Genomic DNA, 15,928 nt, shown 5'->3' with positions numbered 1-15,928 from the left:
GCGTCCACATGCGAAATTGCAAAACATAAAAGACTGAATCAGCTGATTAACGTCGATCACATAAACGGTAGAAGATCTCCAGTGCGTCAAAGAGCATTGGTGGTTTAGGTGTAGCCAGCGACATCTCCTGTGGTAAAGTGTTAAAATATCTATAATCCTACTTCTCAGATTTCAGCCATCGCAGGTTATTTTTAGAAGATACACTGCAAAAACAGCCCCCTTTGAAATAAGTAAAAAAAATAATAATGATCTTACCCAATTAGCAGATTTTCTTACATAAAGAAAAAAACAACAACGGAGTAATAAAATGGTCTTTCCAAAATCTAGTCACTAAGATGTTTTCTCTATATGGAAGTGCCAACCATTTGAAAAATTGATCATAAAGTAGAAATCATTTATTGCGGCCAAAATTCTATGACACCAAGTTTTCCATATTTCGGAATAAAGCTGTGAAAGAAAAAGCCTGGATCAAAATTTGCAAGATTTACACCACTTTGACATCTCCCACTAAGCCTATTCTGACTGTAAATAAATCGGATAGCGACAGACCGGTGTTAAGACCATATGCTACAAAAATAAAAAATAAAAACCTGCGTTTAGCCGCCTATGACCAGTGTCTAGTTAGCACCGTGATAAATGAGGGACGAATGTATTCCCATCGCCGGTTATCATGACCGAACGGCTGTAGGATGGCTGCCCGCAGCGACAAGTTAAGTCTTCAAATGGTGTCTCTCCTCGGATCGTCTCCAGGTGTCTTGCCGCAGAGCCTGTAAAGCTGCTCAATATCACATTTGGATTTTTTGCTGATCCTCTAAAGTTAAGTGGAAGTAAGATAACTGCACTGACCCCCCCCCCATCCACCGCCAATCCCTGAACCCTTAAGAACCAATTTTCCGTAAAGTATTGGCTCAGCGGCAAACAGCTTTTGCTAATTTGATCACACAGGGGCAGCTCCCACAAGAGACGGGCCGCATGACCATTAATCACACAGTTCAGGAAAAAGAAAGCGCGCTTAGCAAACAATGAGGTCCGGAACAAAAGGATACATACTTCAACCCCAACCCCACTCCGACTCCCTTCAACAAATATTCACAGAAAATTTATTCTTCCAATAAATTAGGACTCTGTAGGGGAAAAGGAGCAGCTGTTGTGGTGAAGCTGCAGGCTTCTTCTTTGCAGATGAAAAATGGAAGCGGCTGACACTAAATCATTCATTGTAACTGATGTAGATGTAATCTGTCTAATTGCTCTATTTGTTTGTCACTTGTAAAGTGAGACGCACCTTCGGATAATGATCTTCCACATGATTGATCATCAACATCTCACCTCTCTGAAATCTCTGAGTATCATTAACCTAATTTGCATTTCTTTGTAAAAAAAACCCATCTATCTTAAAATATTAACACCTGAAGCCAAGAAGTGTTTCAGCGTGGGATGAAAAATGCTGAAGCGATCTGGTAAGGAGGATACAGACAGGAAAGTCTTTTAGAGCTGTGTGGATGAAGTTCAACTTCCTGTCCAGGTATTATTATTATTTTTGTTTCACTTAAAAGTTTGGTTTAAAAAAAGGATTTTTTAAAAATAGGACACGATCAATCGATCAATCAATCAAATCCCTGCTGAGATCGACATGTAAAAGGTATGACAAGGATGTTAAGAAAAAGCAGCAATCGCCTCTAGATACTTTTATTTTGAAAGTCAACTATATTGCCATGCTATTTGTGGACAAAGTTTCGCTTACTGAATCTGCCCTGCGAAAAAGATTTTCACTTCCTGCTTGTAAAATGATTTTGGGAGGAGCAGCTTTTTGCCTGATGGAGCCAGGTCAATTCCTCAGGTAACCACTAGGCGGCTTGTAACACAAATAGGTCAGCTTTTCATTCACTCCAATGGCTCAACTTTACCCCAGAAAGAAACAGATTCACAGTGATAAAGGCCATGGTGCAGAGGTAGAGCGGTTGACCTCTGACTGGAGCATAACAGGTTCGGTTCCCGCCTTGCCCACTCATTTGTGAAAGTGTCCTTGGGAAAGACACTGAACCCAGAGTTGCTCCTGGTGGTTAAAGGTTGGCGCCAGTGTTCAGCCGCCATCAGGGTGTTGATGTGTGTGTGCATGGGTGAATGGGACTGTGACCATAAAGCGCTTTGGGCCTTTGAGGAATGTTGTGAAGTGTTGTATAAGTACACATCATTTACCAATTATACTTTGGACTGGTTCTACCAAAAACCTCTGAAATTGTCCTTACGTAATCCAGAATTTTGCAGAAAAAATCTTCAAACAAACAAGAGACTGAACATGATTTATTTATCTTTTTTTCCCCTCTGGGGCTGATCCTTAAAAAAACTGTTTTTAGCCTTCACTTGATAAGCCTCTTTGGCATTTTTCCAGCCCAGCTAAGACCTTCATCTCCAGCTTGCCTTCGTAGTTTCAGTTATTCATCGGAAAAAATTAACAAAAGTTCGACTTTTCTGTGTTATTTTCCTCAATTTTGCATTAACTGTAGCAAAGACATGGAAGAAAACCACAACCGACATCACTAATGAAGCAAAAAAAAAACAGCCAGTTGTCAAAAACGGAGGAGGGCTGGTTCCAATGTTTTGTTTTGAAACTTAGAGACGCAGGTCATAGAAAGTTGAATTCATTCTGGAAACATTAGCGCACGCAGAGGAACTCCAGTAAATAATTGATGAAACAAAGATCGCAAAAAGTGTCATGTGGAAGGAAAAACCTCGCACGTCGTAAACAAGTTCAGCTTCAGTTCAGATGTTCTCAGCTAATCTGCCGCTTTCAAGATCCGGAGGTTTGTCGTCGTCTTTCATTGGGAAAGAGTTCCACAAAAGCAGCTGAAGGGATGAAGTAAAGCATTAGCGGAGTTCTGGAAAGTGGAGGCGCGTTCAAGAAGGAAACGTAAAATTGGCCCATTAAAGGGCCAGAATGCCAAAAAATATTTCTGGGTTCTTTTATTAAAATTTTTCATGAAAACCAAAGACACAGATGGAAATAAAGTTTATCTGAAAGTCAAAACATCTCAATCTCGCCCCCAGGATTCATATGTTGTACTGTTCAGCTTCTTTGTGCGCTTTTAGATCAAAAATTGTAAAATATAGCTGAGAAATGCAGAAAAATTCAATTTTTTTTTAATGCAGATACTGATTGAGCAGCTTCTTTTTTCATGCTGCAACATACCACTAAATAAATAATAGGATATGTGATGGGGGGGGGCGGTCCTCACAAAAGTTACAGTATTTTCCAAATAGGATCCACCGATTGATCACATGGCATATCGTCAATGAATGGTCTATTTTTGAACTTCTTTCATATGTAAGCCCCCCAGATGCATTTAGTGAATGAAAAGAGTCAGATATAAACAAAACCCCTATTTTTACTCAAATAAGTTTTTAAAAACCAGAAACAAGTTTTATTGATTAACAAGTTAGCTTTGTGAAGTCTTCCCACTTTGTCAAATATCTAAAAGGAGTATAAACTGTCTTTTTAAGGCCGTGTCACAAAGCTACTACATACATTTTGCGCATATTGTATGGATGTAAATTGGTCATACGTGATTATACCATGGTCCGGGTGAATACTCGATTCTGATTGGCTTCTGGTGTGCATTAAAAAGTGATATTCCACTGGATGACCGCACGGTGAAAAAAGAAGTTCCGGTCACCTAGCTTTGTATCATTGCGCCGGCCTCTATAACCCTTGTGCTATCCTAGGCACTTTAACGTTGGGAGTTGGGTCATCTAGACCCACTAGACAGTGCTCTGAACCTTTTTTCTTCAATGATTTGTGATCTTCACTGGTGTCCATGGATTACATGAAATCTTTCCACCTTTATCCACCTTTGTCACGGTAGGGATGACACGTCAATGCAAGGGTGGGGTAATCTAAGATAGCACAAGGGTTAAAACAACCTTTTGCTTCATCATTTGGACAAAAACAAGCAGTAAGAGGTGAACTTTCTCTCTGAACTGATACTTTATTCAGCCCATCGGAAAGATCAGTATATAGATATCGCTTTATATCGCCGAATCTCGACTGTAGAGGTGGTGCGGCGCGACGCGGACTATTTATTACGCTCTTTTTGTGAGAAAAACTATCCAAATTGGAAAAAAACAAGAATTAAGGACTAAAAACTGGTTACTATTTATTCCTTTTGTAAGTGACCATGCTAAAAGCGCGTCAATGGCCTTCGAAATGTGCATTATCACTTTTTAATGCACTTCGCGGAAGCAACCGTCCCCCGCGAAAGCTTCAACGGCGTGCGTTAAAAAGTGATAATGCATACTTCGTCGGCCATTAACCCCTTACATATACGTAAAAAGAAGAGTGAGAAAAATTGTGGTTCTTTCTTGAGATTATTACAGATGTATCCCAAATGAACCACAGTAAAGCCACGGACGAAGTACTAATAAAGCACGCAAAGAACACGTAAATCACTGTAGAACACAAACCGTGCGAGATTATTGTGCCGTTTATATGCAATTCATTAGTGATTCATGCATCAATTCTGACATTTTAACGTGATATGTGCGCCACATATGGGATATAGAAGTCGTACATTGGTGGTACATGCGTGAAAAGTCAGCTAGACATACGTCGACATAAGTGGAACGGCCGTGGTAAGCCAAAAATTTGGGAAGGCGTCTTGCAAAAATTCCACACAATTGCATAAGATTTGCATAATAATTGTGTATGAACCAAGTAAAAATACATGTAAACTGCGTAGTTCTCAACCAACCCAAAATTCTGAACAGTTCAAAACCCAGTTCTTGTGAAACCCTCCACTGACGTCTGCGCGCATCCACGAATGACGAACGCAAGACACACTTCTGAATGACGTATATCACGCATGTATCACGAAAGACTGACATTTGATATATGGAAAATGTGCAAAGTGTACACAGTGGCTGTGTGACATGACCTTTACACTAGATTTTATTTAGGGTCACAGACAAAAGTTCCTTTAACTTTTCCCTAAAAGGTTAAGGGAAAACTGGTGCTTCAAAAAATAATTTAACAAAAATCAGACGCCAACTACAGTTGCTTACAAGGCGTAAACACATTTTCACATATTCAGAAAACCTAAAGAATATAAAAGAGCACATTGATATTGATCTTTAACAAAAGACCGTAAGGTAGTTTTAGATATCATATTGAGTTTCATGCAGATTTTGACCTAAAAATCCTTTTACTGTTACCCCTCTCAGCGTATTTCTGGCAGCTTTACACCGAAGATCTCTGAATGCTTTGTCTATGTGTTTCTCTACATTCTTAAGAAGAAGGAAAAAAAAGCCCCTGAAAGCAAGAATCTGCTGTGTGTGTTTTGTTTGGAGTTGAATCATTCATAAAGACTGAGCTGTTTTAATCTGCTCTGTAACAAGTGTCAGGACGATGAAACCATGTCGGCTCTCAAACAGAATCCAAAAATAACGCCAAGTGCTCCAGAGCACCGGCAGCAGCGGCGGAACGGTAACAAGCAGAGAGTTTCAGGTTTGGGATGCATGGCAACAAAGAACGGGGGGAGGGAGCCAGTCATACAAGGAACGACACACCCGTGTGTACACAAACACGGAACAACAACATGAAGTGTAAGTGTCATCACTTCAACTCTCAACTTTCATCTCCGTTTTGTTGACACTGATTTAACGCCTTTTGTGATCCGTGTTTAAGAGTGTTCTGACAATACTCACCTTGTTAGGAGGCACTAAAAAGAATTTAGGAAAAGGAAGACCTCAATGCCTATCAAGAGACATCAAATCTAACACCAGGCAAAAGTCCCTTCGAATTCTGATCCAAAGATGTTTTTGTATACATATCCACACACAAACATAAACAGGAAATCATTAGGAATGTATCTTGCTATTTGTGTGTATAACCTGTATGTCCAAAGAAACACAAGAATAAAATCCACCTTTGACATGGTGGGAGAACACGTCAATGTAAGGGTGGGGTCATCTAAGATAGCACAAGGGTTAAGTGGTTCAATTACAAACTGCTTAACAGGCTCAGCTCGAGACTCGTCCCAAAGAGAGTCAGTTCATGTTAAAGTATCTCAACATGAGACTTTCCACAAATCAAACCCACTTTAGCTGTCCTAAATACAATAAGCTCAAGTCAAAACACCTGGAAAAGACTTGAATTAGATCCGAGTCCAAGTGACTCAGACCTGTAGCCTTTTCCTCTGGGTGACCAAAATTAGAACCATGGATCATAGAGTTTATTAAAAAATATGCATAACTTTAGCGATCATCTCACGACAAACACACAAACATAGCAGCCCTAAAGTATGAAAACAAACCCAGATTTGCAGAAAACATCTCATTTGCATAAAGTGTTACGGCTTTAAAGCCAGACAGTTGTTAAGGAAACCGTGTGTGATGCTAAAACTGGTGGTTTCAAACATTTACATTAACACTTTCGGATTAGAAAAGGTTACAAACCAAACATCTCCACAGCAGCCGACATCTTGCAGCTTTATTTTAACACATTCTGTCTGACAACCACAAAACAAAGCCGTCCTCAACAAAAACATCTGGAATTTTCACTTTACGTTACCGCCAATTATTGGATGACATTTTGCACATTTCAGAATGCTTTTATTAGAGTCTGTAATGATGACACAGCCAAAAACACCACTCTGCAACAGTGTGGCAAACATAATTGGAAACTGTGAAACCAAACTCTGTGTAATTGTTTTTAGAGATTAAAGGCGGCCCCGTCAAACCAAGCTACTGCAGGCTTTTAGGAGGAAACTGATTTGGAGATATATTTGGATTTTTTTGGTCATAAACGGCAATTATTAGCATTGAGCTTTTTATTTACGTTTGCACGTCAAACAAATTAACTCGGCTGAGGAGCATCACAGACTTTTCCCCCTAATGAAAGAATCGTTTTCTTCTCGCTGAGAGTTTCAAGTTCAAGTTGCTGTTTTATTTTTAGAATGACTTGTGCCAACGCTGAGTTGGAGTGACGAAATCAAAGCTTCTGTAAGGACGACAGAGGCTCTTCTGAGTTTGCTGAACAACCCGGCTTCATCCACAAACAGGAAGTTACGCTCAAAAAAAAAAGTACAGTTCCTAAAAAGCACCGTCAAAATAAAACAACTTTTCCCATTAAAGTGATTCTTGCATGGAACTAGTTTAATCTTACAGACTGAAATAAGGTAAATGCGGTCTTACATTAAACTGTAAATAAGTCCCAACAATTGGCTACATCACCTCACGGTTGCACACATGTTCCCAACATTAGGAGTTGAAGCAGCTTTTGGGACATTAATGTTTTATGCTCTGCCAAAGAAGAAAAAGCTAATGATAAATAAATATAGCAGCTAATAATAATATTAACAGTCGAGTCAGCTCACTAGAAGTGTCTCCAAAGCCAACAAAGAAATAGTATTTGTAAGAAAATACTGGGGTATCTGATTGGCCAGTTTATGAATTGAATGACTTTCACAGACAAAACACTATGAAAAATAAATTTGGATTATCAAGAACATGCTAGTTTATTTTTCAATGGACATCTATGGGGCTCAGACTTATTGGAGCCAGTGGCTACTTCCTGTTTGGAGGGCCAGTAGGGAGGGGGTCACTCAGTCCAGTTCTCAGATACAGTCAATGGTTAGCATCAAATCGAAAAATATTTTTTTATGTTCACGTCTGTGGTAGCTGTAGGTTTGCTCGACTACAAAGGGTCTATATGTCATTCTATTCTTAAGTCTTTTATAGTCAACAATTTCCATTTATATGATATATCACCTTTGACACACTAAAGAAAGCATTTTTTTATGAAATAAATATGAGTTATTTTTGCTGTTCATTTTCCTTCCCGGAAGAAAGATGACTCGATCTCTGAGGCTCCGCCCTTCGCTCCCTGTGGGTGTGCTGCCCATTTCATAACGCCAAGAGTCGTGTCTGTGTTCTGCCCACGAAAACAAACAACCTCTGAACTTTTGCAAAGATGGATGTACTTATCCTGCATAGAAAATGAAAGCATTTAGCTCTGCAGAGAAAGTGTGTGTGTGTGTGTGTGTGTGTGCTAGCCTGGGGGCGGTGCTGGCAGCGCAGACTCTTCCTGGAAGGGGCGGTTCTTCACTTATCTACATCACAATGTGAGGACCCACTGGTTTTTGTGGACTGGGAGGGGCTAGTGCTCAGAGAGCCCGGTTTTAGAGGAATACTCAGAAATGCATGAATGATTCAAAATTCCACTTGATGAACATTATAATACATTAAAAAGCTCAAAAAAGTCGATTTTGCGTGATATAGCTCCTTTAATTTTAAACAACTTTTTCTCAGCATTTGTTAAATAAACACACTTTGGGGAAATATATTAAAAAAAAACTTAGACATGAAAAAACAAATATTACCAAAACAAAATGCAACATTCAATCAACAAGTAAACTTTGAATATCTATTCACAGCAATCATAATTAAATAATATTTTGAATTGAGTGAAATGTGGGAATGAAAAAGAAGATATTCAAACAACAGAATTAATAAACTAGACACTAAATGATGTTGGTTTAATGGCACGATGCATTTCTTTTCCCAGTGCGCTGACAAAAACCCTCAAGAAATCTATTTTACAGTCACACTATTTACTGTTTTTCCCTTTTTGCACTTGGATTGCATCTGCGCAATGAAAGCACAATTAGCTTTTTATGAAAACATTTTACAAGTATCTGCTACAAACTTGACCTTTCTATTAAAAATGATGTCTATTTCATTGCATTTCGTTTTTTCTCTTGTGTAGAAATGCTGTTAATTCACTGACGCCAAAACGCATGAAGTATGGCTATAAAAATAGAACTAGAGGAAATAGATTGGTTCCACGGATGGGTTTCGTAGTGCGATACCTGATCTATTGATCATGGCTGATTATGATTTAGGAATTTATTGAGTTTGATCCTTTTTTTTTTACATAACTGTCATTATGCTGCAAAATGCCAGTTTGTTAAAAAATAAAAGCTTCTCATCAGTGACATATAGGTAGATCATACAGGAGTGGTATGATATTCTGCTTTTTATTTTACTTTTTTTTATCAAAATGGCAGCACGACCTTCAGGACAGGGACTCGTCAAACACCAGCGAAGCTTCATAAACATCTAGATTCTAAAAATAGCGAGGAAATCATGTTTGGCTTCCACCCTTGATCCATTTCTCTCCATGGCAGAAATGATCCTCTCTGAGGTAACAAGTCCACAAGGAATCGGCAGTGCTCCGGTCAATTATCACCAGCCGGCTGCTGTGAGGGGGGGGGGGTTGTTAGACCCGCCGGAAGACGAGCACTGACAAGGGTAGACAAGCCAGCAAGGGCACACGGCCAGTTCAGAGCTCCTTTGGGGTAGGTGGGCTGATGTTCGGCGGTGCAGGATACAGCATTCACAAAAGGCCTAATGTGTGTTTACTAACAAGAGTCAAGGTTTTTCCTAGCAGCACCTTGACATGAACCTGTTGATGAGACCCCGAGTGGCTCTTCTGAGCCTCTCAGGACCCTCCCTCCCTTAGCAACACAAATATACTTTTCAAAATAAAATCAAATTCAGAGCGCCTGGCTGGAATGGACATAGTGACGTAATAATTCAGCTTCACTGCTCAGTAGAAGAAAGAAAAAGTGGCGTTGCCTTCCTTCGTCGCCATTATTTTACCCACCATCACTGGCTGAGCGACTGCCCCTCACTCACCCCGTCTGCCCCTGCCACCCTGGTCAGAGCTGCATGTGACAAATTCCTGGAAAAATGGTTTATTTTCCAAATGGCAGCTTTTCTGTTGGTTTTATCACCATAGCAACCATTTAATTTTTTGGCCTCCTGGGGGTGTCGAACACTTCTATGTCATTTTTAGAAGAATCTGCTAAAGTAAATTTTGGATTTCCTAGACAACTGATTTTTTTTTTTTTTTAACCAATCACACCCACATTCCTACTATATTTGTGTCACATATCCTTTCATTAATTCAGCTTGAGCCAACCACTTGATTTTCACAATATTCCGTTAAAAATATGTGCAGGCAACAGAGAAACACCAGCTTTGTGAGGCCGCAACGCTACGCCAATTTTCTTCCTAATAATGCTAACAGACTGAGGATAGATTGAAATTTGGGCTGCACGGTAGAGCAGTGGTTGGTGTTCCTGCCTCCCAGCATGAAGGCCCCTGTCCATGGGTGTGTGATTTGTGGCCCTGCGACAGACTGGCGACCTGTCCAAGACGTCCCCTGGCGTCGCCCTCGAGTGGGCGGGATAGGCTCTGGCAGGCCAAGTGACCCAGAAAGGGACCAAACGGGCTTAGAAGAGGGACGGAGTTTAAATTTAGGCTTAACTAGATGGTGTGCATGAAATTTGTGGAAAATTGCCCAAATTTATATTGAGGTATTGAGGTAAAATTTGAAAAATCAGTCAAAGGTTGTGTGGCCATCCCATAATAATCTAGGCCTTTTGATTTTGGCTAACAATGGCATAATTATGATTAAAAGACCGCTGGGAATGTTTTTGAAAATCAAAAATCATCAAAAAGAGGATCAGAGTGTAAGTATAAAACAATAGATTCTCACTAGTTCTACAACATTCTACACCTCTAATCACAGGTGAGTTCAGCCAATCAGAACCTAGAATCTCTTAAGTCAACTGGTCAACAGTTATTACGGTAGAGTGGGCTGGAAAATGAGAAATGTGGGGGATCTAAGGACCGAGGGCTGTGCATAAATGGGAGTGTTTGCTAACAGCTGGAAACTGAAAATTTTGGTAGGTAAAATCATAAATGTTTTGTCTTCAAGGATGCGGCACTCCAAAACTATGTTTGAAAACGAAGTCATTTTAGACATTTTTTTAAATTAAAATCCTTAAACAGAAGTTGTGTTTGTTCCCCCTGTTTGAGTAAAGTATGTCTTAAGATCCTGAGCAGATGTCAACGTTGAGCGGATTCAATATTCTTAATATTTTATCGTGTATCTGTCACACAGAGCTGTGTTTGCTCCAGGCTAATCCACCCGAAGCTGCTCCTCTCCAAACTCCCGCTTCTACAGTGCCACCTGCCCCAAATACATATGAATAAGGACGCAGGCTTCACAAAGGCAGCTTTGGCATGCATCAAAAGTTCTTAATAAGACCCCTTTACCTGCAAGGCTCCCCATAAGTGACTGCAGCAGCAGCAGTTTCCATGGCAACGTCATTTTCAATTTTGTCGGGTCAAAGTATTCTCACATCCAATCGCAAACGTATGGAATCCGATTTGCACCTCTAGTTTTCGGATCTGTGGAGAAAGGAAACAGGTGGGATAAGATGGCAGCTCAGGACGTAGTTAGAAGCAACTTTGAAGTCATTTTGGTGGTTTCATGATGAGATGAGGGATGCGTTTTCGTTCGGCAAAAGCATTTTTAAGTCCCACAGCCGTCCTGGACCGCTTTGCTATCGTTTACACAATTCTTCTTTCTTACTGCGCCTTTTGCATGAAAATTTTGCCATACTCACCAGAATTGGAATCCAGCTAGTTCTCAGTGAAAAGAAATCTAGGCTCATACCATGGTCCGGGTTGATACTCAATTCTGATTGGCTGCTGGGTGTGCATTCGAAAGTGATAGCCGCACACCCCAAAAAGAAGTTCCGGTCACCTAGCTTACATGTTTTGGATCACTGCTCTGGCTTCTTTAAAACAACCTTTAGCTTCATCATCAGGACAAAAACAACTGATAAGAGGCGAACTTTGTCTCTGAACCGATGCTTTATTCAACCCATCGGGAAGATCAGCATATAGATATCGCTTTAAATCGCCGAATCTTAACTGCAGCGGTGGTGTGGCGAAACGCTTTTTGTGAGAAAAGCGACCCAATCGGGTAAAAAAAACAAGAATTAAAGACTGGTTCATATTTATTGCTTTTGAAAGTGACCATGGAATAAGCGGGTTAATGGCCTTCGGAGGACGGTTGCTTCGCGTCGAACGGTTCAGGCTTCCACGGCGTGCGTTAAAAAGCGATAATGCACACTTCATCGGCCATTAACCATTACATAATGAACAACAATAAAAAAAAGGACATCACAGCGTCAAAACCGTCAAAAACCTCTTGTGGAGCTAAAAAACAACAACAAAAAAAAACAACTTAAAATCTAGTAACAAACCCAAATCCAACCTACGGAAGTTAAAGCTATGTCTTGGAGTCCGTTTTGTTGGAATGTGAAAAACCTCACATTTTCCAACAGTATGGCAAAAAAACCTTTATTTGAGCGATCTTCATGCAATTTCACACACATACCACCAGGTTAAGTCTACAACGACAACCAAGTTTTTGTCGATCTTTGACCTATCAAGGCTGCCATCTTGAACTAATTCAAAATTCCTGCCATAATCCCCAACGACTAAAAAACTATACAGTGCGGGACTATGTAGTGCCCTGGATTTTAAAAGCAATTAAGACACCATGCTCACAAATGTTTTCTTTTTTGTTTGTTTTTTCGACGACGTTGAAATCTACTTGATATGAGTGTTTTGTGACGATCATTTATGAATCCACTGAGTTCGGAAGTTGAAAACGTAGATGGTTTATTAAAAAAATGCATTTAAATACATTTTCTTTGCAAAATTGGTTCAGACGCAATCCATTGTTGCCTATACTCGGCAATCTAGTGAGCATCGATGCACATTGGTTTTTCGCGGAGACTTCTGGGAAATTTCTAGGGCACTCGATTTTGGAATTGTAGATTTGGACATCTCTACAAAATGGCGAACGCCCTTTATAGTGAACAGGGAAGGAATTTGGACACAACCCCTATGTACCCCTATACCACATAGGGATCTTTGGGATTTTGATCTATCGCCTTTTGACTTCTCAAGCATCTTTGGGAAGCTACTTGGAAAAAAAAAAAAGTTGGATTTTGAAGTGAGCCCGCAAAAGTGGCGTTTCCCTGTCGCTCGCACATCTTTTGCCAGAATATTGTGAAAAATTAAATACATTATTTGTGGGGTCAAGCTGAAAGAAACAAAAGAACGTATAGCATGAAGATGTTAGGATTGTGGGTGTGGTCAACAAAAAACCTCTGTTGCCAAGGAAATCCAAATATTAACTTTTGCAGATTTTTGTAAGACCTACATAGACCTGTCCGTCATCCCCAGGAGAGCCATATATCAAATGGTTGCTATGGAGATAAAACCATCAGAAAAGCCATCATTTTGAAAACGTATTTTATTTTACTGTATTTTCAGCCCACAGCTTTAATCTATTATTTGTTATACTTTTTTAAATTGTCGTTGTGATCTATTTGCGCTGAGTGATTTATGGGGGCCACCGTAGCTTTTGGAGGTGAAAATGAAGACATCCAGCCATGTTCCTTATTATTCTCTTGGAACAATAAGGAACATAGGTTTCTTTAGAATCTGCAGAACCCCAACATGCAATGTCATGGAAAGCTCCGTCTCAGATGAGCATGGCTGCACGCATTCTTTGTTTTTCTGCAGCAGCGAGAAACTTTCATGTGCTCCCCAACTTTGGCAACAAATTGATAGGTATGTCTCCAACTGAGGACGGCGTGACGTTCAGACACGCGCAGATGATTTATCCGGTTTGCGACAATTCTGAGGAAGGAAGAAAGAACGCCTTTTGCAAAATTGTCGGCAGGCGCCTGTGGAGACGGAAAAAAAAAAGCTTTCGTCGTTGAAATGATTAGAAAATGTAAAAAAGTAAAAGACAAAATCCACTTTTCACCCCGCTGGGACGCAAACAGCAGCAATCCAACATTTCCAGGATAAAATAGATTTATTTGTCACAGAAATCCTTAAAAAATCAGCTATGTTTAATTTGCCGTCATAAAAAACCAGCACAGACTCTGGCACCCTACGCCCTCTACCTTGCTTACAGAAGTCCCAAAGTTTTAGAAAAGTGAGATGAAACTACTTGGAAATACAGATAAAAAGGCTTCTGAAAGTGTCTGAGTAAGCCACGATCTCATTAATCTGAGACTCTGTACCTTCAAGCTTCGGCTTCACTCTCCACCTACAGAAAGGAGGCCTTTTATCTCCACGCATCACATGGAGGCTTGTCAGAATGCGTCTCAGGTCGAAAGCGGCACTACCTGGCTCCCAGGGAAGTTTGATTTGCATTAAAAAAAAAACAACAAAAAAAGTTCTTATGAATCCAGAAAACATCTTTACTTTTCTGATTAATGCAGATGCAACCTATGAAGTTACAAACAGCAGGGCGCCACTTCAAATATATAATATATGAACACAAAAATAAAGAAAACCTATAAACGCATGGAATGGGATAAAGTTTACCTGATTAAATTTTTTTTTTTAGGTGTTTTTAACGTCATCTTTTGGCATTTTTCTCACAATGGAGGACATTTTTAGTGAAACTTCAGATTAAAAATGCATTTCTGAGTTGAGTGAAATTGTACAATTTGGCTAAATGTTATTTTAGTAAAAATTTCTCTAGGATTACATTGAGTTTTGGAACTTCAAAAGCGTGTTATTTTGGTATCGCCGGCAATATCTGATGGTAACGGGTTAATGCCAAGGGTCGAGCAAGAAAAAAATATCTGTTTTGCATTGTGGCTGTCGTGTTTGTGATCTCGTTCAGGAGTTGGTCCGTTCCTTCCACTGCAGCCTCCTGATTAGGCCTGCACAATAAATCACAAATGTATCATTATCGCAATGTCAAGCTGTGCAATGCAATACGCAAACCGCAAAAGATGGTGAAAATTGCGATAAGTGGGCTAAAACAATCTTATGGCAGCTCGAAGTATTTTACGGATCAAATAAATCCATTTATGCATTTGACCAATTGGTTGGACTCCTTCACATCTTTGACCAATCAGATGGAGCCTTTATATGTTAGATGGCCGCCTCCGGCGTAGATGAATGGTCATTTGAAGAGTAATTTAAGGCTACGTTCACACTGCAGGGCTTAATGCTCAATTCCGATTTTTTGAAAAAATCCGTTTTTTTTTTGCAAGGCCGTTCACGTTTCAAATTAAATGCTAACTGTTGTGATCTCCTGTGTGACCGTGAAATGACCCAGAATTGATCCGCATGCGCAGAAGAGTACTCAACGGTTAACGACATCACTGTTGTTTGCTGAAGCAGCTAACGTTAGCAATGGATGTCAACAACAGTGTTGTCAACAGCGGAGCTCTTTTTGCATTATTACATGTATTTTCACAAAGGGGCCAGCACAATTACAATCTTCTCATTTTAAGTAGGCATTGGAGGCAGGATCGTCTGTAACCACTGTTGTGGAATGGGGATGTGTATGTGCTGGGGCCGCGCGCTCGTGCAAGCGTGCGTGTGTGTGTAAGAGAGAGGAGAAGAGCACGTGCAGAGCAGGACAGGGTGGGGGGGGGGTAGCGGAAGTGTGCTGGGGGTGCGCATTTATGTTGTGTGTTACGAAGGAAGGAGAATGGTAATAAAAGAAGGCTTCCCCTAGAATAAATGCTATTGACTCTTTATTAACCCGCTCTGGAGAATCTGAGGGTCCAAACGGGGAAGTGAACCCTGAAGAAGGATCCACCTTCGGCCGCGCTTCTTTCTGACCATGGTCGGAAAGGAAAAAAAGTAATCGTGGGAAAAGTTCAACACCACACTTGGCCATTTTGCTGGAAATTTTTTCAAAAACAGCCCTGGAGTTTGGCCTGAATAGAGCTGTCACCCCAAATATGAATCAAATCGGTGACTTCCCTCCCCTTTCACTGACTGGTCTCAGCAGCATCGTCCGCCATGGTTGTTGCTTATGTTCTAGTTCCCGCCTACTTCAACGCAGAATGATGACGTTTGTAGCGTATCAACGATGTACGGGTCGGATTCGTGTGGCCTGGCCGTTCAGACGGAGGTCGCATTTCAAAAGATTAGATACATATCGGATTCAGGACCACATACCCAAGTGGCCTGGATCGCATTTGAAAAGATCGGATCCAAGTCGTTCAGACTGTCATGAAAAGAT

The 15,928-nt window shown here is 40.4% G+C and overlaps 1 protein-coding gene across 2 annotated transcripts in view; it reads right to left on the bottom strand.

Annotated features, from left to right (window-relative positions):
- LOC101167031 (contactin-4-like) overlaps nt 1–15,928 on the bottom strand; it is a 204,682-nt gene that overhangs the window by 172,839 nt on the left and 15,915 nt on the right. For both annotated transcript variants that reach the window (XM_023955100.1, XM_023955099.1), the window contains exon 2: nt 11,119–11,253. In XM_023955100.1, coding sequence (XP_023810868.1) covers nt 11,119–11,173 — 55 coding nt within the window. In that variant the 5' untranslated portion in view covers nt 11,174–11,253. The remainder of the gene's footprint in view (nt 1–11,118; nt 11,254–15,928) is intronic.

The sequence above is a fragment of the Oryzias latipes genome, chromosome 5, assembly GCF_002234675.1.
Source record: "Oryzias latipes chromosome 5, ASM223467v1".
Lineage (NCBI taxonomy): Eukaryota > Metazoa > Chordata > Actinopteri > Beloniformes > Adrianichthyidae > Oryzias > Oryzias latipes.
Note: the sequence above shows the minus strand (reverse complement) of the source record. Positions and strands in the feature narration are given on the sequence as shown.